Source organism: Myxine glutinosa, chromosome 5 (assembly GCF_964187855.1).
Source record: "Myxine glutinosa chromosome 5, kmMyxGlut1.1, whole genome shotgun sequence".
Lineage (NCBI taxonomy): Eukaryota > Metazoa > Chordata > Myxini > Myxiniformes > Myxinidae > Myxine > Myxine glutinosa.
The window spans coordinates 137051904-137078427 of NC_136265.1; the positions used below are offsets into that span (position 1 = coordinate 137051904).

General features: G+C 50.2%; 2 protein-coding genes across 5 annotated transcripts in view; one reads left to right on the top strand and one right to left on the bottom strand.

Annotated features, from left to right (window-relative positions):
* SPTLC1 (serine palmitoyltransferase long chain base subunit 1) overlaps nucleotides 1–13316 on the bottom strand; it is a 29739-nt gene extending 16423 nt beyond the window's left edge. Inside the window, exons 1-10 of one of the 4 annotated variants that reach the window (XM_068116105.2) lie at nucleotides 12987–13316; nucleotides 10944–11054; nucleotides 5940–6031; nucleotides 5007–5100; nucleotides 4396–4468; nucleotides 3966–4098; nucleotides 1340–1469; nucleotides 1129–1218; nucleotides 487–594; nucleotides 173–268 (exon numbers count right to left, since the gene is read on the bottom strand). In XM_068116105.2, coding sequence (XP_067972206.2) covers nucleotides 173–268; nucleotides 487–594; nucleotides 1129–1218; nucleotides 1340–1469; nucleotides 3966–4098; nucleotides 4396–4468; nucleotides 5007–5100; nucleotides 5940–6031; nucleotides 10944–11054; nucleotides 12987–13040 — 981 coding nt within the window. In that variant the 5' untranslated portion in view covers nucleotides 13041–13316. Of the gene's footprint in view, nucleotides 1–172; nucleotides 269–486; nucleotides 595–1128; nucleotides 1219–1339; nucleotides 1470–3965; nucleotides 4099–4395; nucleotides 4469–5006; nucleotides 5101–5939; nucleotides 6032–10943; nucleotides 11055–12951 lie in introns of all 4 variants that reach the window. The other 3 variants (XM_078778772.1, XM_068116106.2, XM_078778773.1) reach the window with 3 other exon arrangements.
* Nucleotides 10–25493, top strand: LOC137427013 (storkhead-box protein 2). The gene is made up of 4 exons (XM_068116108.1): nucleotides 10–21; nucleotides 19227–19334; nucleotides 22563–22688; nucleotides 24080–25493. Exons 2-4 carry the CDS (start codon nucleotides 19292–19294, stop codon nucleotides 24988–24990), a joined length of 1080 nt encoding a protein of 359 aa, XP_067972209.1. The 5' UTR covers nucleotides 10–21; nucleotides 19227–19291; the 3' UTR covers nucleotides 24991–25493.
* Nucleotides 25494–26524: the final 1031 nt, after the last annotated feature.

Sequence of the window (26524 nt, forward strand, 5' to 3'; positions counted from 1 at the left end):
TGGAGAAGAAGCAGTATGGAAGTGAGTAATGGGAATGTTGGTAGAAGTAAATGAGCTGTACACTTTTAAAACTCGGTTATTACAAACAATGGAAATCGTGAACACATCATGACACTCATGTGAAACATCTGCAGAAGGAACAAGGTGTGAAACAGCAATCCAAACATCTCACCTGGTGGTCAATTACAAAGGAGCGGCCACAGCAGAACCCTCCGATCGTTGCAAGAGAGTTCTCCATGGTGGAACATATAAAGTCTACATCCTCAACCTGGGAAGAGGAGAGCTTTTGTAAGATTTGGCCGAGCCTTAGAAATCCCAATGTAAAAGTGAGATATCGCAGAAATGAAGCTAGAAAGTGAAGAAAGGTGGGGTAAGAACGGGGGAGGGGGAGGGGAAAAATAAAAAACGGCTGATAAAGGAGAAAAAGGCTGAGGACAACATGAAAGTTGGGATTCAAAGCAGGAAGAGTGAGACATTATCCCTCACATTAATTCCAAAGTGTTCGGTCAGACCCCGCCCGGTATCACCGAGTACTCCAAAGGAGAGAGACTCTTCCAGGAAGATCCGAAACTTGTACCGATACTTGAGTTGTACCTGTCCGGCAAAGGAAGGTCAGTATAGATGATGTAAGGTGACAGATACCAAAGGTGGTCGTTTGTTTTCTTGGCTCAAGCCACAATCGTGCGATTTTAAACATTGGTTGCAGAGTATGTGGATTCTCATCTCACAAAATAATGAGAAGTATGGCCTTATTTTGAAAATGTAATGCTGCAAATTGGACAGCAGATGTCATATTTTGAAAATGTAATGCTGCAAATTGGACAGCAGATGTCATATTTTGAAAATGTAATGCTGCAAATTGGACAGCAGATGTCATATTTTGAAAATGTAATGCTGCAAATTGGACAGCAGATGTCATATTTTGAAAATGTAACGCTGCAAATTGGACAGCAGGTCATATTTTGAAAATGTAACGCTGCAAACTGGACAGCAGATGTCATATTTTGAAAATGTGACGCTGCACAAATGCATAAAATGTAATACAAGCCGGTTAATGGAATGACCAATGTAGTGTTACATGAAGGAAATTATTATGCCTGGTACCATTATTGATATAAATAATATTACCAACTCTGGTAGTGGACAAACATTGCCCGTGTTGAGATATATTCCTTCAACCAAGACAAACCGCCGCACCACCCTCGCCTTCTTTGGATTCTGGGCACAAATCACAGACATTGTCCGCGTATCACGACGACATCTCAACATCGACAGTGAACCATCTACACTCTCGAGCAATGCTCGTCCGCGACAATATTTCCGTGCAATTTTTTATAACCTTCTTATCTTCAGCAGCCTGTTCTTTAAGAAGCGTCTCGAGATGGTCCAGATCGTTGTGCCGGAACCACCGGATATTGGAGCGAGAGGCGGAGAGACCCTGTTGCAGTGGCAAGCTCACAGCCATGTCGCTGCAAAAGACGTTCAGGCAGTACCATTAAAGGAGCATCACTCAACTATAGCCCTGATATCCAAAAAGGACTACTCCAACACCACTCAACATTCTTTGCCTTTTAAGTGTCCGAAATGACTGTTACCATCATGTGCTTCTAATGATTGAAATCTATGTTACAGCTGTACGTGGTTAACGACCATTCAGCCTATCCTGCCTGTGTTAAGTCCACTTCCAACACTTTAATCTGTGTGGATTGCAGTGGTGGTGAAGGGGGAGCCATAGATTAAAGGCCGAAAAAAAAATATATATATATATATATATATACATTGTTATGATTTTTGTGCTCTAATGCCTATGCAAAATTGCCCTGAGGGCATCAAGAGCAAACCAGGATGTATGGACTGGCATCACAAATAGACCCTATGAGGCCGCTTTATAAAAATTTTATTCTTGAATCCTTAAATTGATTAACTTTTTGAAAAAAAAGCATTTCTCTGTCATTTTGAAAGATTACTGGAAAGTTAATCATTCAAAGTGATGTAAAAAAGGTTCAAAGTTTATCATTCTGGTCATATAACTGTGTGCAGAGCTAAATTATATTATAGAACAAGAAAGAGCAATCAGAGATTGCAGACCCTCGCCAGGACGTGTTTTTAGTGGTTTTTAAAGGCTTTTGTGTTAAAACAAATATGGCAGCCGAACGACGTGACCGATGGTCATCATTATCTTGCCAAAACGAAGTTTTTGCAAGATGTATCAGTCAGCTTGTATGTTTGTTTGTTTGTTTGTTTGTTTGTTTTTTTGTTTGTTTTTTTGTTTGTGGTTAATCATTTTTTTTTCACGTTTAGATCACTCTGTAGACCACAGTTATTATTGGAAACTCCTGTAACTTCGCATATCAGAGTCCTATAGAGATACCCTTCAGCACACAAAATTTTGAAGGTCAAGGTCAAAGGTCAAGGTCACTTTGCGGTCAATCATGGAGGTCAACGAAACCCTTATTTTTTGAGTAACTTTGATCTTATGATCTCCAAACTTGGTGGGTATATAGGGTGTGGTATGGCGCTCAGCTGATTAGTTTTTGGTGTCGATCGGCCTTGACCTTCAAGGTCATTTTGAAGGTCATTCATTTGTTTGTGGTTAATCATTTTTTTTCACGTTTAGATCACTCTGTAGACCACAGTTATTATTGGAAACTCCTGTAACTTCGCATATCAGAGTCCTATAGAGATACCCTTCAGCACACAAAATTTTGAAGGTCAAGGTCAAAGGTCAAGGTCACTTTGTGGTCAATCATGGAGGTCGACGAAACACTAATTTTTTGAGTAACTTTGATCGGATCGTCTCCAAACTTCATGGGAATCTAGTATATGGTCCGGCGCTCAGCTGATTAGTTTTTGGTGGCGATCGGCCTTGACCTTCATGGTTAGCGCTGGAGGTCGAAAATTATTGACCCCAAGGTCAAATTTTGAAATCGTAGGTACCATATCGAGTAATACCTCATATGAATGCCCTTGATGAGTGCTTCCCAGATCTGTAAACAGTTTGACGCTATGACGTCATTTGATGACGTCATGACGAAAAAACGGAATTTTCATGAAAAAATTATTTCCTCAGTTCTCATCAAAATCTTTCAATATTTCATGTGCGTTGGTCATGAAGACATACTATTCACCATACGAAATTATTAAGGTCAAGGTCAAATGGCAAGATACGGTTCACCCTGTGGGTGACATATGTTCATTTTTGTTTTCTCCACCATTTTATTCCTCGATGACGCTCAATAAATTTCATCTTGATCGGATGAAGTTTTGTACTTGTCGAATTATGATGTCATAATGGAGGAACCTATGACATCTTCATTAACAAATATTATTCCCCATGGAGAGTTCTTTACAATGAGCCATGTCTCATTTTTTTTTTCTGTGCAGTGCTTTCAGAGATCTAGAGGTACAAAGTTTTTCGGTTTTCCAAGGTACCACATGACCTATGACGTCATAATTATCATTAAAAATTCTATAGGAGGAGGTGCATCTATGGTGAAAGTTTCCTGTCAATCGGACCAATGAACCGCCTTTAGAGGCCATTTTTCCCCGCTGAGCGGGGGTTGGCCTTTTTTGGGCACCGTGGTCCGCTTTTTGAAGCAATGTTTTATGGCCGGATGCCCTTCCTGCCACCAACCCTGTTAGTCGCCTCTTGCGACACACAGGGAATTACCAGTGAACTGGTACTCAATTTGCCGACCTCGGAAGGATGACAGGCTGAGTCAACCCCCCTGGTGTTAATTCAGCAATTGACCGGGATTCGAAACCAGGATCCTAGGATCCCAAGTTGGCACCCTAACCGCTAAGCCAACACCAGGCTTTCAATGGGACCAATGGTTGCAGAGAAAATCATATTTATTCTGTGCGGACAAACAGACAGACAAACGGACTCATGTTGTGTATTGATCCAGAGAGCAAATCAACTTGGCTCTATGGTGAGAGTAACAAATCAACATGATGTTACTCACGCAAACACGACGTCTCCACGCTTGGCATAGGCTGGGATGGCAGAGGAGATGGCGGAGGGACCGTAGGCATAGATTATCGCCTCTTGTGTCGCCATCATCGAGGCCAGCTTCATCTCCAGCTCTAAGTGCACGTCTAAGCACAACCAGGAAGTAAGACATGCTCAAAGTCAGACTTGTTCAAAGCCCCGTTCCTTACGCTGGAAGCATGCTCACTCATTGGCTTAACATTCACACTCCTGGAATTCCCATCTCTAGTTCTGCAAAGGTAAGTAAAAGGTAACCAAGGACACAGGAAGTCTGTCATCCGTGGAGTCTTGCTTGTGTGATTGCATAATTTTACCGACGGCTCTTGCTATATTAATGCAATGAATCCTCCACTTTGCCTCATAGCTCTTCCCAACAGTCTACCACTACGCAAATTCTCACTCACCGAATGTTCCGTAGAACCCCCGTGGTCCACAAGTTCCAACTCCATACTTTCTTAGAGATGATAAGGCAGCAGCCTTCAAAAGCACAAACACAAAACAATAGTGTAAGTTCTTATTGTGATGTACCATACTCTGTTACAAAGCATCGGTGCTGCCGAAGCAGTTTCGTAGCAAAGGGTACAGTGGGTGGTTTGCCATTGCCTTCCCAGGAATAGTTGGAGCAGGAATTTGGATTTTTTTCAGAGTGCCGGCGATAACTCGCCTACTCTTCAGGAAGGACACCGTGGGGTCTTTAACATCCACCAACTAATGCCGGTAGACTGGACACCCGGCTTAACGCCCACCTGGGAGACGGCACACACATTGACGAATCATCCTGCCTGTAAAAGCCCAGGATGACGGTTCATAGCTGGGCCGACGTTTGAACCCAGGCTCGGCAGCTTGGAGGTATGTGTGCATACCTCTAGGCCATCTTGCCAGCCCATGCCAATACATCTCCCAGGAGCTGAAAATTCACCTTTGAGGTTAATGGCAAATCGTCCACCTCTTTAGTATCTGTGGGAGTGATGAGAAACTTTGCATTTCTTCCAACAAATTCACAAAGTACAGATACCTTGATACGTGGGCTTTCCAGGAATCCCAGGAAGTTCAGCGAGGAGAGATTCAGGCACTCACGGTTGTCCACAGTAACAAACTTCCCAGCAGCCCTAGTGAAGAAAATTGACAATATATTATATATATATATATATATCTATCTAATGTATATTATATACGGCTAACCCCCACTCTAGCAGGGAAAATGGCCTTAAAATGCATGTTGTTGTTGTTTTGTGTAATGTATATTATACATACAGCATGACATTCTGTCGGACAACGACGGGACACATCAGAGTGTAATAATTCATCTTGGGAAAACACCTGTCGATCCAGCCAATGTATGCTTTCCCCTGATTGTTTAAACCATTCAATACACATACTTTATTATTATTTGAATTTAACTTCAATATAAATATATTTAATTTCAGTAATATTATTGCAATATTTATTATTTTGGTGTATTCTGATTTTTTTTGATTTTTTTTTAAGATTACCTTTTTGGTCTTTGCTTTTCTTTTATGATGCAATTCACGTGTAATTACCTCTGCCACCGGAGGTTGTATTTTCACCTCTGTCTGTTTGTTTGGGAGCACGATATCTCAAAAGGTTATGGATGGAGTTGGACGAAACTTGGTGGACAGGTTGGGTAGGCGACAAGAACAAGCCGATTATATTTTGGTTCAGGCCTATCCATATCCATATCCTATCCATATCTGATCCATATCCGGCCCATCAGTGGGATACAAAACGTAAACTGTTCAGCCTGGCGGAAGTATGCTCTCCACTGAGTGCCATTCCAGTTTGGAATGTGGTCACAGTACCTGGAATCGAGTAAATAATTTCAATCAATCAAACATACCCCCATCTCCCTCACCACCCACCCCCACCCTCGAAGCATAAAAAACTTCAGCCTCTCAAGCTCCCACTTTTATTTTTTTTAAAAACCCACCCTGAGACAACATGGTACTTCAGGTAGGGTGGTGAGGGATTTGCAGGCACGAGGGGTTCGGGCTGCCATTCACGAATAAGCTCTTCCTCCTCCTGCAATCAATAAAATCATAATGGGAGCCTTCAGGTTTCCAACAAGTTCAAAACAATTTAAAGTGTCATGTAGATCGCTGTTATTAGTAACACAAAGAACCCCTTTCTATCCGCTCAAAATCTCTCCGCTCAAAAAGAACAAGGAATCTCTCCGCTCCCACCATGTGTTCTGTACCGTCCTCCTAACAGTGATTTTTATTTATTTTTGTATACAGAGTCGAGGCTCGTGAAAGAGCCAACATTTATCAAACAAACAAATCAAACAAACAAGCAAACAAAGTATATAAAAAGGGGAACGGTCGACAAGATGGGGAGAGAAGGGCAGGAAGCACACAAACAACATTTGAGAGCAGGGACATCGGGAGATGTTTTTGGAGGGAGAGGGCCTGGGGGGAGGCAGGATAGGTATAAAACGCAAGGACACCAAGGACTTCCAGGAAAGAGGTCAAAAGTCACCTCAAAAAAGTGGATTTGGGGTGAAATTAGCGGGGGTAGAAAAGATCAAGGTTTTGGATTGGGGAAGATAAGAGATGGTGGTGAACAGCCGTTTTAAAGACCTGGAGGGAGGAGTGGGATTGAAGAGAGTGAGGGAGTTTGTTCCAGAGGTGGGAGAAAAGAGGAATGAGGGAGTGTAGGTGAGCAGAGTCTTGATTTTGGCAGTTTAACCATAAGAGGGTTGCAGGCAGATCTTGTGCGACCTGTAGGAATATTTGGGGGACAGAGCCCAGAGAGAGCTGGGGGAGCAAGGCCAGAGAGGAGTCGGTAGAAGACGGAAAGACCACCAACCTGCCTGCGGTGAGTAAGTGAAAGGCCCTCGGAGATAGCGTCATCGCGGGAGATTCCAATGATTCTGAACGCTTTGGTTTCAACAGCGTGAAGACGAGCTAGGTGTGAGGCAGGAGCACCAGCCCAGAGGGGAGAGCAGTACTCCATTGAGCTGCGGATGAAAGCCTTGTATGTGGTGAGGAGCTCAGGTGTGCCGAGGAAGGACTTCGCACGACGGAGGATGCCCAGTCGGCGACTGGCTTTGGAGGCCAGCTTGGAAATGTGGTTTTCCCAGGAAAGATCATGGCAGATAGTGAGACCCAAAAGCTTGAGCGACAGAACTTCTTGGAGAGGATTATTCAGAAAGTAGATGGGAGGGTTGTCCAGTCGGTCTTTTCGGAGAGACATCGTAAGAGTGAGAGATTTGTCAGGATTGAAAGACATGTTCCACTTGTTTGCCCAGTCTGTGATTTTGTCCAGGTCTGCAGAGAGTGAGGAGGCTGCAGACTGCCGATCTGAGGGATGAGGAATGGAGCAGCAGAGAGTGGAGTCATCAGCAAAGAGATAGAGAGGATTTTCAAGAGAGTCAGAGAGATCATTGATGAAGACCAGAAAAAGCACAGGGCCCAGAACACTGCCTTGGGGAACTCCAGCCTGAACAGGAAGAGGAGATGAGAGAAACCCATTTAGGGCCACACGTTGACTACGACTAGAGAGGACGTCCGCCAGCCATGCGTGGAGATTTCCATGGATACCAAAGGAGGAGAGTTTGGTGAGCAGAGCGGGGTGCCAGACCGTATCGAAGGCACGTGATATGTCGAGGGAGACAGCTCTAATTTCCTGTTTGGCATCGAGGACCTCCATCCATTGTTGAGACAGCAGAAGCAGCATGTCCAGAGTAGAGTGACCTGGTCTGAAACCATATTGATGATCAGAGATCAAGCCGTTGGAGAAGAGGAAAGATTTTATATCCGAAGCAATGATGGATTCCATGACTTTGCTGATAATTGGGAGAAGGCTGATTGGTCTGTAGTTGCTAGGATCTGTTTTTGCACCTTTATTGTGCAAAGCGGTGATGTTGGCTGATTTCCAAGCAGATGGCAGTTGACCTTGAGCAAAAGAGAGGGCGAAGAGAACAGAGAGAGGGAGTGAAAGAGCGGAAGAACAGGATTTTAGGACCCGTGGGCTGATGCCGTGATAAATCCATTTACATCTCCCTGTCTGACAACATGGATCAACTTCTATCAACTCATCCCAACTCTCTCTTCCTCATATGTGGCAACTTCAACTGTCATCATGCCAGCTGGCTGGGTGTGGGTTCCTCTCTCTCACCAGCCATGGCACCTCAGCAAAGGACTTCTGCGACTCACTGGGACTGACACAATCTGTCAATTTCCTGACCCGGATCTCAGTCAATGGAGTATCTTCTCTTCTAGACTTGGTTATGACAAACTTCCCTGCAAATGTCTGCTGCTCTTCTTCTGCTCCAATCGGTTCTTCTGATAATTTGCTTGTTAAAGTGGACATCTCTGGCCATTCTTAGAGAGCCTCCTCAGCGCCGACGAGTCTGGTGTCAGGCTGACTGGCACGGTCTCCAAGCAGCCATCAATCATCTGGGCTGGTCTCCCATCTCCACTGCCTCTGACATCAACTTTTCCTGGGAATTCTTCCAAAGTAAACTGCTCTCTCTCGTGCACAGATTTATCCCAACTCGTCTCCAGTTGTCATACCCTTCCTCCCATCCATGGTACACTGAAGCTTGTGGTGAGGCAGTTGCCATGAAACAACTTGCCTTCACCCCATGTATATGGGGCTGTTCACAACGCCTCGCGAGTCAAATAACCACTCGATTTGGAAGTGACATCTATCTGACTTTTGTTCTGCAGATTTGTCTGCAAGATGAGTAACCCAGTTACTAATCCAACTGAAGGCAATCTCAGTTCCTTTCACAAAGCTTGGGACAAGTGTGTGTCCTCCCTCAGTCGAGCCAGGAAACAATATCTCTCTGCTCTCAAAACTGAACTCTCAAACCTGTCTCCCTCCTCCAAATCCTGGTGGTATCTTGTCAAATCTGTTTCTGGTGTTTGTTCCCTTTTCCCTCCCCTCCCTTACCTCAAATGGCTGCAGAGCTGACACCGCACGTGACAAAGCCGAATGCCTCAACTCTGTGTTTGCTTCAAAATCTTGTCCCAAACCCATCTCTCTCTGTTCCCACCTTACCCAGTCCAACCCAGCTGCTCCTGGACTCGGGACCTTCTCTCCTGACAAGGTGGAGAAGTTTTTGTCAAACCTCGACTCTGATTCTGCAACTGGACCAGACGGCATCAGCCCACGGGTTCTAAAATCCTGCTCTGCCGCTCAATCTCACCCTCTCTCTGTTGTCTTCACCCTCTTGTTTGCTCAAGGTCATCTGCCATCTGCTTGGAAATCAGCAAACATTGCAGCTTTACATAAAAAAGGTGCAAAAACAAATCCTTGCAACTACAGACCAACCAGCCTGCTCCAAATAATCAACAAGGTCATGGAATCCATCATCGCGTCTGACATCAAATCCTTTCTCTTCTCCAATGGCTTGATCTCGGATAATCAATTTGGATTCAGACCAGGTCATTCTACTCTGGACATGCTGCTTCTGCTGTCTCAACAATGGATAGAGGTCTTCAATCCCAAACAGGAAATCAGAGCAGTCTCCCTTGACATATCACGTGCCTTGCATACGGTCTGGCACCCCGCTCTGCTCACCAAACTCTCCTCATATGGTATCCATGGAAATCTCCACGCATGGCTTGCGACTTCCTCTCTGGTCGTAGTCAACGTGTGGCCCTGAATGGATTTCTCATCTCCCCTTCCTGTTCAGGCTGGAGTTCCCCAAGGCAGTGTTCTGGGCCTTGTGCTTTTTCTGGTCTTCATCAATGATCTCTCTGACTCTCTGGAAAATCCTATCTCTTTGCTGATGACTCCACTCTCTGCCGCTCCATACCTCATCCCTCAGATCGGCAATCTGCAGCCTCCTCACTCTCTGCAGACCTGGACAAAATCACAGACTGTTCAAACAAGTAGAACATGTCTTTCAATCCTGACAAATCTCACACTCTCACTATGTCTCTCCGAAAAGACCGACTGGACAACCCTTCCATCTACTTTCTGAACAATCCTCTTGAAGAAGTTCTGTCACTCAAGCTTTTGGGTCTCACTATCTTCCATGATCTTTCTTGGGAAAACCACATTTCCAAGCTGGCCTCCAAAGCCAGTCGCCGACTGGGCATCCTCCGTCATGCGAAGTCCTTCCTTGGCACACCTGAGCTCCTCACCACATACAAGGCTTTCATCCGCAGCTCAGTGGAATACTGCTCTCCCCTCTGGGCTGGTGCTCCTACCTCAAACCTAGCTCGTCTTCACGCTGTTGAAACCAAAGCTTTCAGAATCATTGGAATCTCCCGCGATGAGCCAGGATTGTAAGGGCCTTTCAATCACTCACCGTCTCCTCTCCGGCCGAGCTCCCCCAGCTCTATCTGTGCTCTGTCCCCCAAATATTCCTACAGGTCGCACAAGATCTGCCAGCAACCCTCTTATGGTGAAACTGCCAAAATCAAGACTCTCTGCTCACCTTCTTTCCTCTTTTCTCCCGCCTCTGGAACAAACTCCCCCACTCTCTTCAATACCACTCCTCTCTCCAGGTCTTTAAAACAGCTGTTCACCACCATCTCTTATCTTCCCCCATCCAAAACCTTGATCTTTTCTACCCCTGTTAATTCACTCCAGATCCACTTTTTTGAAATTCCAACTTCTTTCCAGTAAGCCCGAGCAGTGTTCATGTGTTTTATACCTCTCCCCCCCCCCCCCCCTCCCCAAGCCCTCTCCGTTCCACAGATCAACCGATGTCCCTGTGCTCGACTGTTGTACTTGGTACTTGTGTGCTTCCCTCTCTCTCCCCATCTTGTCTTCAACTCCCTTTATTATATGTTTTATGTCCATTTATGTTTTTTATATTTAATGTTAGCTCTTACACAAGACTAGATCTTGTATACAAGAAGAAGAAGAAAACCCCCCCCCCCCCCCCCCCCAAAAAAAAAAACCACACCAAGTTCAAACCAGACGTTTATAGTCTTCATTGTTGTTAATTTGATCGACAGAGATAAGGAGGTACCGCCTCTGTGAGCTGGGTGCGGTCAAGTGGTCGATAGGACTTGGAGAAAAACAGGAGTCTGATGATGCAGATAATGAGGAAAACCTCCAATAGTAAATGGTATGCAGGAGCCTGGAGGGGAAATAATAATTAGGAAGCAGAGTATTTGGAACTGTCAAATGTAGCCAACACACACACATCCCTCCGGCTCCACACACACACACACACACACACACACACACACACACACACACACACACACACACACACACACACACACACACACACACACACACACACACACACACACACACACACACACACACACACACACACACACACACACACACCACCCCTCACACACACACCACCCCCTCACACACACACCACCCCCTCACACACACACCACCCCCCTCACACACACACACCACCCCCTCACACACACACACCACCCCCTCACACACACACATCACCCCCTCACACATCACCCCCTCACACATCACCCCCTCACACACACACACCACCCCCCCACACACACACACCACCCCTCACACACACACCACCCCCCCACACACACCACTCCCTCACACACACACCACCCCCCCACACACACCACTCCCTCACACACACACCACCCCCCCCCCCACACACACACACCACCCCCACACACACACACCACCCCCTCACACACACACCACCCCCTCACACACACACCACCCCCTCACACACACACCACCCCCTCACACACACACACCACCCCCTCACACACACACACCACCCCCTCACACACACACATCACCCCCTCACACACACACATCACCCCCTCACACATCACCCCCTCACACACACACACCACCCCCCCACACACACACACCACCCCCCCACACACACCACTCCCTCACACACACACCACCCCCCCCCCCCCCCCCACACACACACACACCACCCCCACACACACACACAACCACCCCCCCACACACACACACATACACACCACCCCCCCACACCCCCACACATACACACCACCCCCTCACACACACACCACCCCCCCACACACACACACACCCCCCCCCCACACACACACACACACCACCCCCACACACACACACAACAACCACCCCCCCACACACACACCACTCCCTCACACACACACACCACTCCCTCACACACACACCAACCCCCCCCCCCCCCCACCCCACACACACACAACAACCACCCCCCCACACACACACACAACAACCACCCCCCCCACCCCCCCTCACACACACACACCACCCCCCCTCACACACACCACCCCCCCCCCCCACACACCACCACCCACCCCCCCCCTCACACACACACACCACCCCCCCCCCCCTCACACACACACACCACCCCCCCCCCCTCACACACACACACCACCCCCCCCCTCACACACACACACCACCCCCCCTCACACACACACACACCACACCCCCCCCCTCACACACACACACCACCCCCCCCCCCTCACACACACACACCACCCCCCCCCCCTCACACACACACACCACCCCCCCTCACACACACACACACCACCCCCCCCCACACACACACACACCCCCCCCCCCCCACACACACACCACCCCCACACACACACACCACCCCCACACACAACAACCACCCCCCCACACACACACACCAACCCCCCCCCCCCCCCCAACCCTCCACCACTCCCACGCCCTCTCGCTCCCCCCATATGACATATCCCAAATCCCCCCCCCCCTCCTCCTCCTCACATACACCCCCCTCCTCACACACGACAACACAACACACACTCTTTGACCGCTCAGATTTCTCAAAATGTACACATACAAATGATGTCACAGCCTTCGGTACATACACATCCGTAATCAAACTCAATGGCCTCTTCACGCGTGTATCAGCAAGTAGGTAACCAGGTCCCGTCAAACACCTAATCATTCACTCTCCTTGACCACCATCACACACGTGCTACCAATCTCACTGGCCCTTTCACACACCTGTTCGAACATCCCAAACACCACCATACCTTAGGCTTAACCCTCAAACATGTCCTTCTCCTACCTCATACACGGCCTGTGCCATCTCAACGAGCACCCACTGCTCACTCCCTGCCATCACGTTCAGTTAAGGGTTATTTCTTTAGTTTCACTTATATTACTGTATTATCTTCTTCCTGCCTTAAATTTCCGGAAGGATGGTTTGATACCACACCCAAGCGGCATAAATACTTCAGCAAATTAAATTTTGTTCCTTTAAAACTTTTTTTAAATCCGGCACACGTAGAACTTTAAAAATAAATGAGTAAACAGCTGCGATGCCATAGTACGTGTTCAATTTCAAATCTTAGAGCGATTTTAGACAACTTCCGGAATAACCAACCAAGATGGCGAGATCCAATTCCGACGTTTTGACTTCACATTTGCTATTTAAATTAGAAATTAAAGTTAACTCATTGAAAAAATATTTCCACTTATAATAAATACACCGCACATTTTGTTTATGTTTCAGGTAAATTGTAATAATATAATTACAATTTAAGTGTACGTATACACCGCTCCAAATTTGTATTGGTAAGATATCGAATGAAACAACGTCGTATCGGCCAGTGCTGACAGTTTTTACTTTCTTTTGAGCCTGTTACAATAAAATACTTTGCTCGTAATTAAAAAGACGTCATTTAAGAACATATATTCATTACGGATGCAATTACAGTGGAACGTTTACTTTAACGTCAAGTGTGGCACGCTACATATAAAGGCGTACCGCATTCAATACACCGCCCAACTATAAGCTCTTGAATATTTTCCACCATCCACAAACATTTACCGAACACAATGAGCGATATGGAATCTATTAAGCGTGGGATTCCCATACATCTTACCGTTTTGTGTTCTTTATCTCTCAGCATTTCAATGACGGAGAGCCCTGTCCCAGTATTGGCGGCCATTGCGATAGCGGACCGACGTCTATCTATCTCAAGACTTGTGTCTGCGCTACCTGCACTCAGGCGGTGTGTTCGGTAACTGGAACGCGTGTCGATGTATTTTATCACGGGGTGTCTGTGCTTAGATCGACATGTACAAAAGATCCCATGCCTTGACCTTTGTGTGTGCACACCTCTTTATCCCCCACGTACCCATATCATCATATGTGGATGCCGTTAGTCTTACCACAAGTAGCCCTTGATATTTAAACCATGTTATGGTGCGTGGTAAAGAACGATATGATCACTGTAATTGGAAATTCCTGAATCAGAATGTTAATATAGGACTTTGTACGACAACCTGATCATATCCATCTTCATACTCTGGTATCTATGGAAACCGTCGGTCTGTATATTAATGGCGGTTACGAGCTAGACTGGTGGCATTCCCTTTACGGGTCGACACTCCTAATCTTGAGCTGAGACAATGGAATAAAGGAAATCTTGGAGACAATGCAACAAGCAACCATTCATTCGGCCAATCGTGGACGTACAAGTGACGTCATGTTCCATGGCCAATCGTGGACATCCCAATGTGTGACGTCATAGATTCATAGAAGATTTAACTTGCTGCTGGTACATTATATATATATATATATATATATATATATATATATATATTATATATATATATATATATATAATGATGCACAATTTGATAATAAGATGTTAAAGCGCGGCGTTACGCGCGCTGCTTGCGAGCAAGGAGGAAGCGGACAAGCGGTAACTTATAAGCGTCTTTATTTCAGGAGCTCACTGTAACACTGGCGCGCTCCGGGCTGCGCGCCCGGTGTATATCATGAGGCCACGCCTACCCCTCGGGCGTGGCCACCGCCCACTTGGTGCGCGGAATGATGTCACCACGCCAGTGGGCTTTTGTGTCCGCCACACGCGCCCCCCCAGAATTCCCGCGCACCTGGAGGGCCAGTTTGCGGGGCAGACGAATGACCCGGCCGAAGCGCCCCCTGGCGATCCGCGGCGTCCGGGGTGCAGGGATGCCAGGTGGGATGCCCCTGGCTGCCCCTGGGATGGGTGCAGGACCGGGGGGCGGCGGGGCTGGGCGGTGCCGGGGGTCCGCCCGCAGGGGGGCGGCCCGGACGTGGGGGTCGGGCCACTGGCGGTGGATGGTCCACGTCGAGGTGGGCCGGCTTGAGGCGGTCTACCGAAACGCGGTCAGGAGTACCGCCGATGTCCAGGGTGAAGTGCTTCGCCCCGGTCTCCAGCACGCGGAAAGGCCCGTCGTATGGGGGCCGCAGTGGTGTCCGGTGGGCATCGTGGCGGACGAAGACGTACTCCGCCGTGCGAAGCTCCGGGGCGACGTGCGTCGGTGGGTGCCCGTGGCATGCCGTTGGCACCGGGGCGAACCTCTGGGCGGTCTCTTGCAGAACGGAGCGCTGCTGTGCCGCGGACCATGGTGCCGTGGAGTCGGGGAGGAACTCGCCCGGCACCCGCAGCGGTTGCCCGAAGACCAACTCCGCCGCGGATGCGCGCAGGTCCTCCTTGGGCGCCGTCCGGAGGCCCAGCAGGACCCAGGGGAGCCTGTCGACCCAGCCGCCGTCGCGGAGGGTGGCCCGGAGCGCGGCCTTCAATGAGCGGTGAAATCGCTCACACAGGCCGTTAGCCTGGGGGTGGTAGGCCGTGGTTCGGTGCAGCCGGACCCTGAGCCCCTGCGCGACCGCCCCCCAGAGCTCTGAGGTGAACTGGGGGCCGCGGTCGGACGAGATGTCTGAGGGGGCGCCGAACCGGGCGACCCAGGTGGCGATGAAAGCCTGCGCGACATCGGCCACCGTTGTCGACGCCAAGGGCACGGCCTCCGGCCACCGGGTGGTGCGTTCCACCATGGTGAGGACGTAGGTGAAACCCCGCGAGGGGGGCAGAGGTCCCACCAGGTCCACGTGGACGTGGTCAAACCGGCGTTCCGGCACCGTGAACGGGGCCAACGGGGCCTGGGTGTGCCGGTGCACCTTGGCGCGCTGGCACGCGAGGCACGTCCTGGCCCAGCCACGGACGGCCTTCCGGAGGCCATGCCAGACGAACTTGTCGGCGATCAGCCTTTGGGAGGCCCTCGCGCCCGGGTGGGACAGGCCGTGGATGGCGTCAAACACCTGGCGCTGCCAGCCCGCGGGCACGATGGGGCGAGGACGCCCGAGGGAGACGTCGCACAAGAGGGCCGCGCCCGCGCCGTCGAACGCCACCTCGGTGACGCGGAGGCCCGTGACGGCGGTCCGCAAGGCCTGGACGTCGGGGTCAGCGGCCTGGTCCGCTGCCATCTGGGCATAGTCGATGCCGAGGTGGACTGCGTGGGCGACGGCCCGGGAAAGGCAATCCGCCACCGGGTTGTCCTTCCCCGCGACGTGCTGGATGTCCGTCGTGTACTCGGACACGGCCGAGAGGTGACGCTGCTGCCGGGCCGACCACGGCTCGGTGACCTTGCCCATCACGAAGATCAGCGGCTTGTGGTCGACGAAGGCAGTGAATGCACGGCCCTCGAGCAGATGGCGGAAGTGCCTGACCGCCAAGTGAAGCCCGAGCAACTCGCGGTCGAAGGTACTGTAACGGCGTTCGGGCGGGCGAAGCTGCCGGCTAAAGAACGCCAGCGGTTGCCAAGCTCCACGCACCCATTGCTCATGCACCGCGCCCACCGCGTAGTCCGAGGCATCGGTGGTGAGGGCGATCGGTGCATCGGGCGCCGGGTGCGCGAGCATGGTGGCGTTAGCCAAGGCGAGCTTCGCGCCCGTGAACGCCGTGTCCATCTGCTCGGTCCAGGTAACGTCGCCTTTGCCCGGCTTACCTCGGAGAGCTTCGTGCAGGGGGCGCAGGAGCTGGGCGATACAGGGCAGGAACCGATGGTAAAAGTTCACCATGCCCAGGAACTCCTGCAGCCCTCTGATCATGCGGGGGCGCGGAAACCCCTTCACCGCCTCCACCTTGGCCGGCAGGGGGACGGCTCCGTGCCTGGTGACACGGTGCCCCAGAAAATCGATTATGGTGGCGCCGAACCGGCCCTTTGCGGGGTTCACAATCAGGCCATGCTGGCCCAGGCGTTCGAAGAGCGTGCGGAGGTGGCGTAGGTGCTCTTTGCGGGATGCGCTGGCGACGAGGATATCGTCCAGGTAGACGTAGACAAAATCCAAGTCACGCAGGACGCTGTCCATCAGTCGCTGGAACGCCTGAGCCGCATTCTTCAGACCGAAGGGCATGCGCAGGAATTCGAAGAGTCCGAACGGCGTGATGACCGCCGTCTTTGGGACGTCCTCCGGCCTGACGGGGACCTGATGGTAGCCGCGTATGAGGTCCACCTTCGAGAAGAAGGACATGCCCGCCAAACGGGCGGAAAAGTCCTGAATGTGGGGGACGGGGTAGCAGTCGGGGGTGGTGGCGTCATTGAGACGGCGATAGTCCCCGCACGGTCGCCATCCCCCGCCGGGCTTCGGCACGATGTGCAGCGGCGACGCCCAAGCGCTCTCTGAGCGCCGAACGATGCCGAGTCGCTCCAGGGTAGCGAACTCCGCTTTTGCCACCGCCAGCTTCGTCGGCTCGAGGCGGCGTGCCCGGGCGTAGACCGGTGGCCCGACGGTGGGGATGTGATGGGCCACCCCGTGCTTGACGGCCCCCGCCGAGAAGGTGGGCCGCGTGAGGGCCGGGAAGCCGGCGAGGAGGCGGGTGAATGCGTCCGCTGCCGGAAGCGTACAGACCAACGTGGCCGGAACCGAACCGTTCGGCAAGCCGCTTGGCAAGCCGCTCGTTGAGCTGGGCAACGCACAAGCGAGCGAGCTGAACGTCTCGGCCTGGACAAGACGTCTGCGCTTGACGTCGACCAGGAGCCCATTAGCGCACAGGAAGTCCGCGCCAAGCAGTGCCATGGGCACGTCGGCGGTGACGAACGTCCATCGGAAAACCTGCCCTCTGAACCGCAGAGAGAGGCAGCGTTTTACGTACGTACGGATGGGCGTCCCGTTCGCGGCAAGCAGCGCGGGGCCCCCACCCGCGGCGTGCTTGTCTGACGTGCCGGCGGGAACGACACTCACCTGCGCTCCCGTGTCGCACAGGTAACGGCGCCCGGAGAAGGTGTCCGTTATGAACAGCAGGCTGCTCGAACGGCCGGCGCTCCTCGCCACTATTGAGCGCCGGCCCAGGCGTTTCCCGACCTGTTGAAGGAGCATGGCGGATGACACTGCCGAGCTTTATGGCCGAACTTGGCGTGGAACCAGCACCAGGTGGTGGAGCTGGAGGAGCGCGGCTGGCTCTGCCAGGCCGGTGGAGTTGGCGGGTTTCCCCGCGGTGGCGGTTTTCGCCGCGGCGGTGGGCGGGGCGTGGCGGCAGTCACGAGGTGCGTATCAGCATGCTGCGTATGCTGTACAAGCTGATGCTGTGGATCAGCAGCATCAGCAGCAGCATCAGCAGCATCAGCCACGAGGGCTGTGACGGCCACGCCGACTCTCGCCCGCGTGTCCAAAGCGGCGAAGTACTTGTCCGCCTCGGCTGCCAATGCTCGGGGTTCCGTTAGCCCGGTCCCGGCCAACGCGAGGCGAACCTGCGCTGGAAGTTGGCGACGGAAAAGCGCCCGGAATAGAGAACCGGGGGCTTCGTCGCCCAACAGTGACAGCATATGGTCCATTCGGACCGACGGGCGCGCGTCACCGAGCTCGGGGAGATCCAGGAGGCGGTTGGCCCGTGCGTCGTCCGTGAGGCCGAACGTGGCTAGGAGTAGCCGTTTGAGTGCCTCGTACTTGTGGCCGTCCGGTGGGTGGCGAAGGACGGACACAACTCGAGCGGCCGTGCCGGGCCCGAGGGAGGCGACGACGTGGCAATAGCGCGTGTCATCGCCGGTGAGGCGCCGAAGCTGAAATTGGGCTTCGGCCTGGACGAACCAGACTTCGGCCTGAGCCTCCCAAAATTCGGGAAGTTTGATGAAGTTGGCCATGGCAATGGCGTCGCGTGTGGAAGGATCGCTCCGGCAGATCCAACGTCAAGGGGGTCACCAGTAAAGCGCGGCGTTACGCGCGCTGCTTGCGAGCAAGGAGGAAGCGGACAAGCGGTAACTTATAAGCGTCTTTATTTCAGGAGCTCACTGTAACACTGGCGCGCTCCGGGCTACGCGCCCGGTGTATATCATGAGGCCACGCCTACCCCTCGGGCGTGGCCACCGCCCACTTGGTGCGCGGAATGATGTCACCACGCCAGTGGGCTTTTGTGTCCGCCACAATGTAAAGATTTTTTAAATCTAATTTTAATGGTTTTTGTTGAGGATTGCACTTCACATTGCCACTGCTGTTTTGAACTGAAACCAAGTGATGGCTGCTGTGTATCCACATCAGGGCTTTCTGTGGCCGAGAGAGAGAGAGATGCCCTGTGTTCGGAGAAGCCTTTCACAAATGTTACCATGACAAATGACATGCAAAGGTGTGCTGGTGCGCTGTCATCAGGTAAGAGCTGTATTTGAGGGTATATTCTGGGTTCACATTATACTTGTCTTAACATGAATGATGGTACACCAAATGATGTGAACTGTGTCCGTTTCACCACAAAATAAGTATCATCCGACACACCAAAATATTCAGAGGAGACACCGTGATTGTTTATTGTTACACCATGTACGCAAAGCGAAAAGTAGGGTTAAGCTATTAGTTCACTTTTGTCTCTCGTTCTTCTGAATGTCCGTCTGTCTGCAGATGCCAGATCATGATTGAGGAACAACTGAATTTCAATTGAATGTTGTATTTTGAACACAAATCAGAAAACAAACCTGCAGTTTAGCAGTACTTTGCCTCTAATTTTTTCCCGATCGTGCATGCGCAGAGAGGAGTGACATAATATTTTTTTTACTATGTCTGGCAGTCAAACAAAATTGAAAGTCATTCCAAACAGGAAAGCGAAGGGGGGAGATGACTTACAATTTTTGCCTGTACACGTGCCACAGTGCGAGTGGTTTACTGTCTCCTGCTGGAGACGGGGGATTATGAGCCATAGACAACAACAACAACATGCATTTTAAGGCAATTTTCCCCGCTAGAGCGGGGGTTAGCCTTGCGGTCCCCATGACAATCTTCTCCATTTTGCCCTATTTTCTGCATCTCTCCTTGTTATCCCCCTTGCCCGCATTTCTTCTTCCACCATCTTTAGCCAAGTCTTTCTCGGTCTTCCCCGTCCTCTACTTCCTTCTACATTAACTTCCATCACTCTTCTCAACCAGTCACTTTCATCCTTCCTCAATACATGACCAAACCATCTCAACCTGTTCCTCTTCACAGCATCAATCACAGGCAATATTCCCATCATCTTTCGCAATTCATCATTTGTCCTCCTCTCTCTCAACGATACTCCGCACATCCATCGAACCATTCGCATTTCCACCCTTTCCAGCCTTCGTTGCTGCTCTACGTTCATTACCCATGTCTCGCTCCCATAAATCATAACACTTCTCACACATGCAGCATACACCTTTCCCTTCAGCTTCAGCGACACTCTCCTCCTCATCAGCACGCCACTCAGTTCCCGAAACTTCTTCCATGCACATCTCACTCGAGCAACCGTTGCCGAGTCTGATCCACCTTCTCCATTCAGCATGTCTCCGAGGTAGCAAAATGTTTTCACACCTGCCAGCTTCACGCCATCTCCAAGATCCAACTCAACATTTCCTCCATCTGCAGCTCCCTCTGCGCACACCTTACATTTGAATGTAGCTGCCACACTGGTTAATGACCCTCTCAGACCACTACATTTTTGATGAACCCACTCAGCGCACATTGTACACTGAATGGAGTTCACTCCGACACCCTTCCTGCACACAGCACACGGCCACTTCCCAGTTCTTTCCACCTCACCACATGCTTTACCACTTGCCATCACCTTTGTTTTTCCGATATTCACCTTCAGACCTTTTGTCTCCATACATTCCTTCCACTTGTTCATCTTTTCCTTCAGTCCATCCATACTTTCCGCAATCAACACCAGATCATCTGCATACAACAACTCCCACGGTAAACCCTCCTTTACGTTCTGAGCCAGCACCTCCATCACAGCTACAAATAGTAGTGGACTTAGTACCGACCCCTGATGCACTCCCACCTTCACCTCAAACTCACCACTGTTCCCATCCTTCGTCCTTACAGCTGTGCGTGCTCTTTTGTACATTGCCATCACTACTCTGATCAACCATTCCTCCACTCCTAACTTCCTCAATGCCCATGTCAATACTTTGCGTGGAACCCTATCGAATGCTTTCTCCAGATCAACAAACCCAAAAAACAACTTCTTCCTCTTATCCATGTACTTCTCCTGCAACTGCCTCACAATGAAAAGCGCATCTGTCGTTCCTCTTCCTGGCATAAATCCAAACTGCATTTCGTCGATCTTCACTTTCTTCCTTATCCTCCTTTCCAACACCCTTTCCAATACCTTCATTCCATGCTCCAATAACTTTATCGCTCGGTACGAGCCACACTCCAGAGGGTCACCTTTCCCTTTGTATAGAGGGACGAGGGTACTCAGTTCCCAATCCACTGGAATACGGCCTTCTTTCACCACCAGATTACAGATCTCTGTCATTCTCTTCACACCCCAACTTCCTGCTGCCTTCAACATATCTCCCACAACTCCCGTCGGCCCTCCGCTTTTCCACTCTTCATTGCTTTTATCGCTTCCTCAACTTCCTTCTCAGTTATCTTCTCTGCCGGTCCTAAAACTGGGTTACTCTCTATGTTGCCATCCCATTCATTCTCTGTATTCAACAGCATTTCCATATATCTTTTCCATCTTCCTTTAATTCCATCTGGGTCGACAACGATTTGTCCCACTTCATCCTTCAAGCAACTCACCCCCATCACATCACACCTCTCTTTCGCTATGTGCTTTGCAATCCTGAATACTGCTTTCTGACCCTCTTCCGAATCCAAGCGTTCTCCGAACATTTTCCTACATGCCTCCTGCGCCTTTGCTACCTCTTTCTTTGCAGCCTTCCTGGCTGCCTTATAACTTTCATGCTCTGCTGTTTCTGCTCCCGTACCCTTCGCCTTCTGCCACTCCTTGAACTTCTTCCTCTTCTCGTCAATCCTCTTTCCAACTTCAACATCCCACCACCATGTTTCCGAGTGCCTCGGTGGTCCTTTTGTCCATCCACATACCTCACCAACGGCTCCCAACAGACCAGCTTTCATTGACATCCAACCACTTTCAAGCTCAACCACATCATCCTCTACCCTACTCAGCCTCTCTTTTAATGCCTCCCTTACTGTCACCTCTTTCAACCTCCACACCTTCATTCTCGGTTGGTACTTCACCCGCCGAGCTCTCCTCGCACCTTTCACCCTTATGTCGCAGACAACCAAGTGGTGCTTTGAAACAGCCTCCTCCCCCGGGATCACCTTTGTGTCCTGGAGGTGCACCCTATCTCGCCTACGCACCATCAGGTAGTCAACGGTTGTCGTCGACCCACCTGACGTGTATGTAACAAGCTTATTGTCCTCTTTCTGGAACTGAGTATTACAAATCAACTTTATGAGCCATAGGATTATGAGCCATAGGACGAAACATATTTACCCACCTCCCCCACCACCCTCCACCCTGCTCCCGAAGGGGTATTTCTAGTAGTAATAATAATAATAACAATAATAATAATAGTAATAAAATAAATAGGCATTGTTCTGCTCTTACAGCACCCCAAGCTGGACCTACTCCAACCCTGCGTTCCGTGCTCTGCTCTGCGGTCAGTGGTCTGAGCTCTTCGCGGTCGTCGGTGACGTGTCAGGAGATTCAGCAATATCTTGAAGAACACTTCCCAGGTGGGTGACAATACAAACGACACTCAATACCGTATTATAAAGGAATGCAGCTTATCAAAATATGAGTATCAACAGAATTTGTCAACCATTTGTTTACGATCAAATGTACACATTAACCGGTCAAAATGATTCGCACAGGTGAGAAGAAGCTTTTAACAGTCAAATGCATGCCATAAGCGCACAATTTGGACTTTATCAGCACTTGATGCAATTATGCATCTATATATATATAAAACACAGTTTGTGTGTGTGTAATGTTACCGATAGACTCCTAAACGGAGAGGCTCACGTGCTTGATATTTGGCATAGACATGGCCATTGAGCCTGGGAAGAACATGGCCGACCTAAAAAAAAAAAATTCATAATATTTTTTTAACCATATTTTTACCTCAGCGCATTTCAGCGAGGAATATTATGCACGGGATCTGACCGGTGGCAGAGCAGGGCGCTGATTCGCTCAGAGCGATCACGTGATGTTCCTTGCCGCCATTAACTCAGTTACGCGTTCGCACGTATTTCAGAGCGAAAAGCGATTGCGTTTTTTCACATTTCAGCGAGGAACATTGCCATTCACACCACATAGGTTTTTTTTTCTTTCATCTTTACGAGATCCATATTTTTTATTCATATTTACCTCAGCGCATTTCAGCGAGGAATATTATACACGGAATCTGATCAGGTGGCAGAGCAGCGCGCTGATTCGCTCAGGGCGATCACGTGATGCTCCTTGCCGCCATAAACTCACAGTTACGCGTTCGCACGTAATTCACACGTTCAAAACAAACGAGATCCGCGAAGCGAGTTGGTCGAGTCGTGCTAACCAAGATGGCGACACGGCGGCTTCACTTTTCACGGAGTACGAGCGTTCTACATATTTTCAATTCAGTGCGCCCGACTCGCTCACGTACTTGATTTGTGGCATAGACATGGCCATTGGGCCTTCACGGTGTAATTTGTCCGAGTGAGCTTGAGTCGAGAGGGCGAATGTACGGGTTGGGAATGTACAGGTCTCCCTTCCCCCACCCGGCAACGCCGGTACTGGAGGGCGTCACAGGATCGGTGAGTCTCCAAAATCCGCTTTGTGCTGTTGCGAAGATGCAGGACGATGTCGCGATTGTTGTGCTGCTCTCCGACCATGAGAACTGCAACGTCATTGTTGACTGGCCCTCCCCTTCCCTCCCCCTCCCCTCCCCCGCCCGGCAATGCCGGGTACTTCTGCTAGTACAATATAATCACCAGGAAAAAAAATACATTACCTGATGTAAAATACCTCTCGCAACGAGCGACTTGTCTGCACCTATAGGAACGTCTCAGGATATGACTTGCAGACAATGTAGTGCAGCTTTTACATGGTGAGGTTTTGATGCTAAGTGGTTTGCAATGTCCCTCAGGTGCTTGGTTGAAGAATATGGCGGTCCCGTGCAGCAGCGTGCTAAGTGAGGCGCTAGGCCTGCTGGTGGAAGAGGGTGCATTGCAGCGCACATCCAACGGTCGATACCGGCTCACGAGGGGCGGCAGCTGTATTAAATTTACAAGAACCCACAGAAGCAGTCACATCGACGCTTCCTCCCGATGCTTGTCCCCTCAACTGCCATGTGCAGTTTCTTCATCAAATGACATTCCGACCACCAACCAATGCCCGACATATGAGAAGCACAAGGCCATACACCAAGCGCTTGGCTTCATTCGTGAGAGCTGGAGGCCCCGGGGCCGAGCCAAGCAGAAAGCCTCCTTCTCGGCACAGTTCCCACCGGAATCATGGCCTATGATCGACATCTCAAAGGAGGAGATAGGTCCCGCGACGGTACCTTGGGCAATGGAGAGGGAGATCATCAGGCGGATAAACCCCAAGCTCACCTACGAAAATGTCCAGCGTCACGCGAGACTGGCAGAGACGTTGTACCGTGAAGGAAGAGCCACTTCTGACAGGCCGCTGCATGCGAGGAACATCGGAAGTTTTGTTGCAGTGAGGAGAAAACCAAGGCCGTGCAGGACATGCACCTCATCGGCCTTGCCAGAAGGAACGGATTCACAGCAGGGCATCGCGGAATGGCAGTCCATGCAGTGCTCGGAAAACATGCTTTATGAACAAGATGAGAGGGCAAGAGGCCTGCATGTTAAAAGCCACAGGAGTAAACGCGCGCTCAGTCACGCCAAGCCAAGTGCGTGCTCCTACACGGACAGAAGTCTATCCTCTGATTGTCAGGCCACGTCACACGGGGAGAAGAAGAGCCGAAGTTTACAGAGGAGGTGGCTACCGAAATTAGTGAGAGCAGCTTGGACGAGTACAAAGGCCTGCTAATGTGGCGACGGGTTTTACCACAATATGCCGATGGGGACTGTTTTCCGTTTTACCGTTGTGAGCAGCCAGTGGATCGACGAAAGAGCAATATCTCATTTTGTCTACTCTGGAGACGTGATCTTTGTCTACGTCTGAGATATGCCTTAAAGAAAAAGCCGATCAGCACAAAGCAGTCGGAGCACAGCCACACACCGCAAAGTCGCACCAAGCGACCGACCGCAGACTCGTCACTATCGTTCGCTCTGCACGAAATCCATGACCATGTGTGTGGCAATTATTTAACACACAGGTACTTCTATGCAGAATACTTCCGAGTTTAGAGTAAGAAACACACACGACTTGCCTTAACATTGACTGACACCTATTTGTAACGCAAGGTTATAAAATGTGGTGCGATGGGCTGAATAGCACTGGCGTCGTGTTCCTTTCATTTTATTCTTTCCCCCCAAGTTTGCAGAAATATTTGTAGTTGCTGGAAATAAAAGTATTGGACGAACGTGTAACCCTTTATTGCCTTTGGATATTTTCTCCAGGGGTAGTTTTTGTTATATTTACAAACAGGACGATGACTGTGACAGTCTATTCGATTGCTGCCAATAACATGTGCTTGTCATGTTATCAGGCTAAACTTAAGCTCCATCCTTATGCAGCATCAACATCAAAAGGGACAGGAAACTTGACTTCGTTATGTCTCGCCTGAAAGTTTTCTTCTGCAAACGTGTGTGAAGCTTGGCGATGCAAGGTATCCATGGTGCATTGTTAACAAATGAGTACGGGGCAGAACATGGGGAAGCATCATGGAATCCTTCCCAATCGTTGCTCAACTCGTCTAACATTACATGGTTTGCTCAAGCTCCGTGCACTTGTTTAATGTAAAAGACTTTCATGATATAAAGCTCCAACAGGAGACGTTAGCATTGTGGGAATTTGTCAGGTTTGACATGATTTGGGATGCAAATCGATTTAATCATGATGCAAGGGCCAGATGCCACCTGTTATCGAACATGTGTGACCGTTTTAGCGCCACGCCAACACGTGCATCATGACACGCACTCATCTCAACACGGAAGTCAAAATTTGGCAAAGGGAAAGTAACATCCATTTTAAAATTCTGTCACTCAACCTTTTGGGTCTCACTATCTGCCATGATCTTTCCTGGGAAAACCACATTTCAAATCTGGCCTCCAAAGCCAGTCGCCGACTGGGCATCCTCCGTCATGCGAATTCCTTCCTTGGCACACCTGAGCTCCTACACCTGAGTTCCTCACCAAATACAAGGTTTTCATCCGCAGCTCAATGGAATATTGCTCTCCCCTCTGGGCTGGTGCTCCTGCCTCACACCTAGCTCGTCTTCACGCTGTTGAAACCAAAGCATTCAGAATCATTTGGAATCTCCCGCGATGAAGCTAACTCCAAGGGCCTCTCACTCACTCACCGCAGGCACGTTGGTGGTCTTTCCGTCTTCTACCGACTCCTCTCTGGCCTTGCCCCCCCCCCCCCAGCTCTCTCTGGGCTCTGTCCTGCAAATATTCCT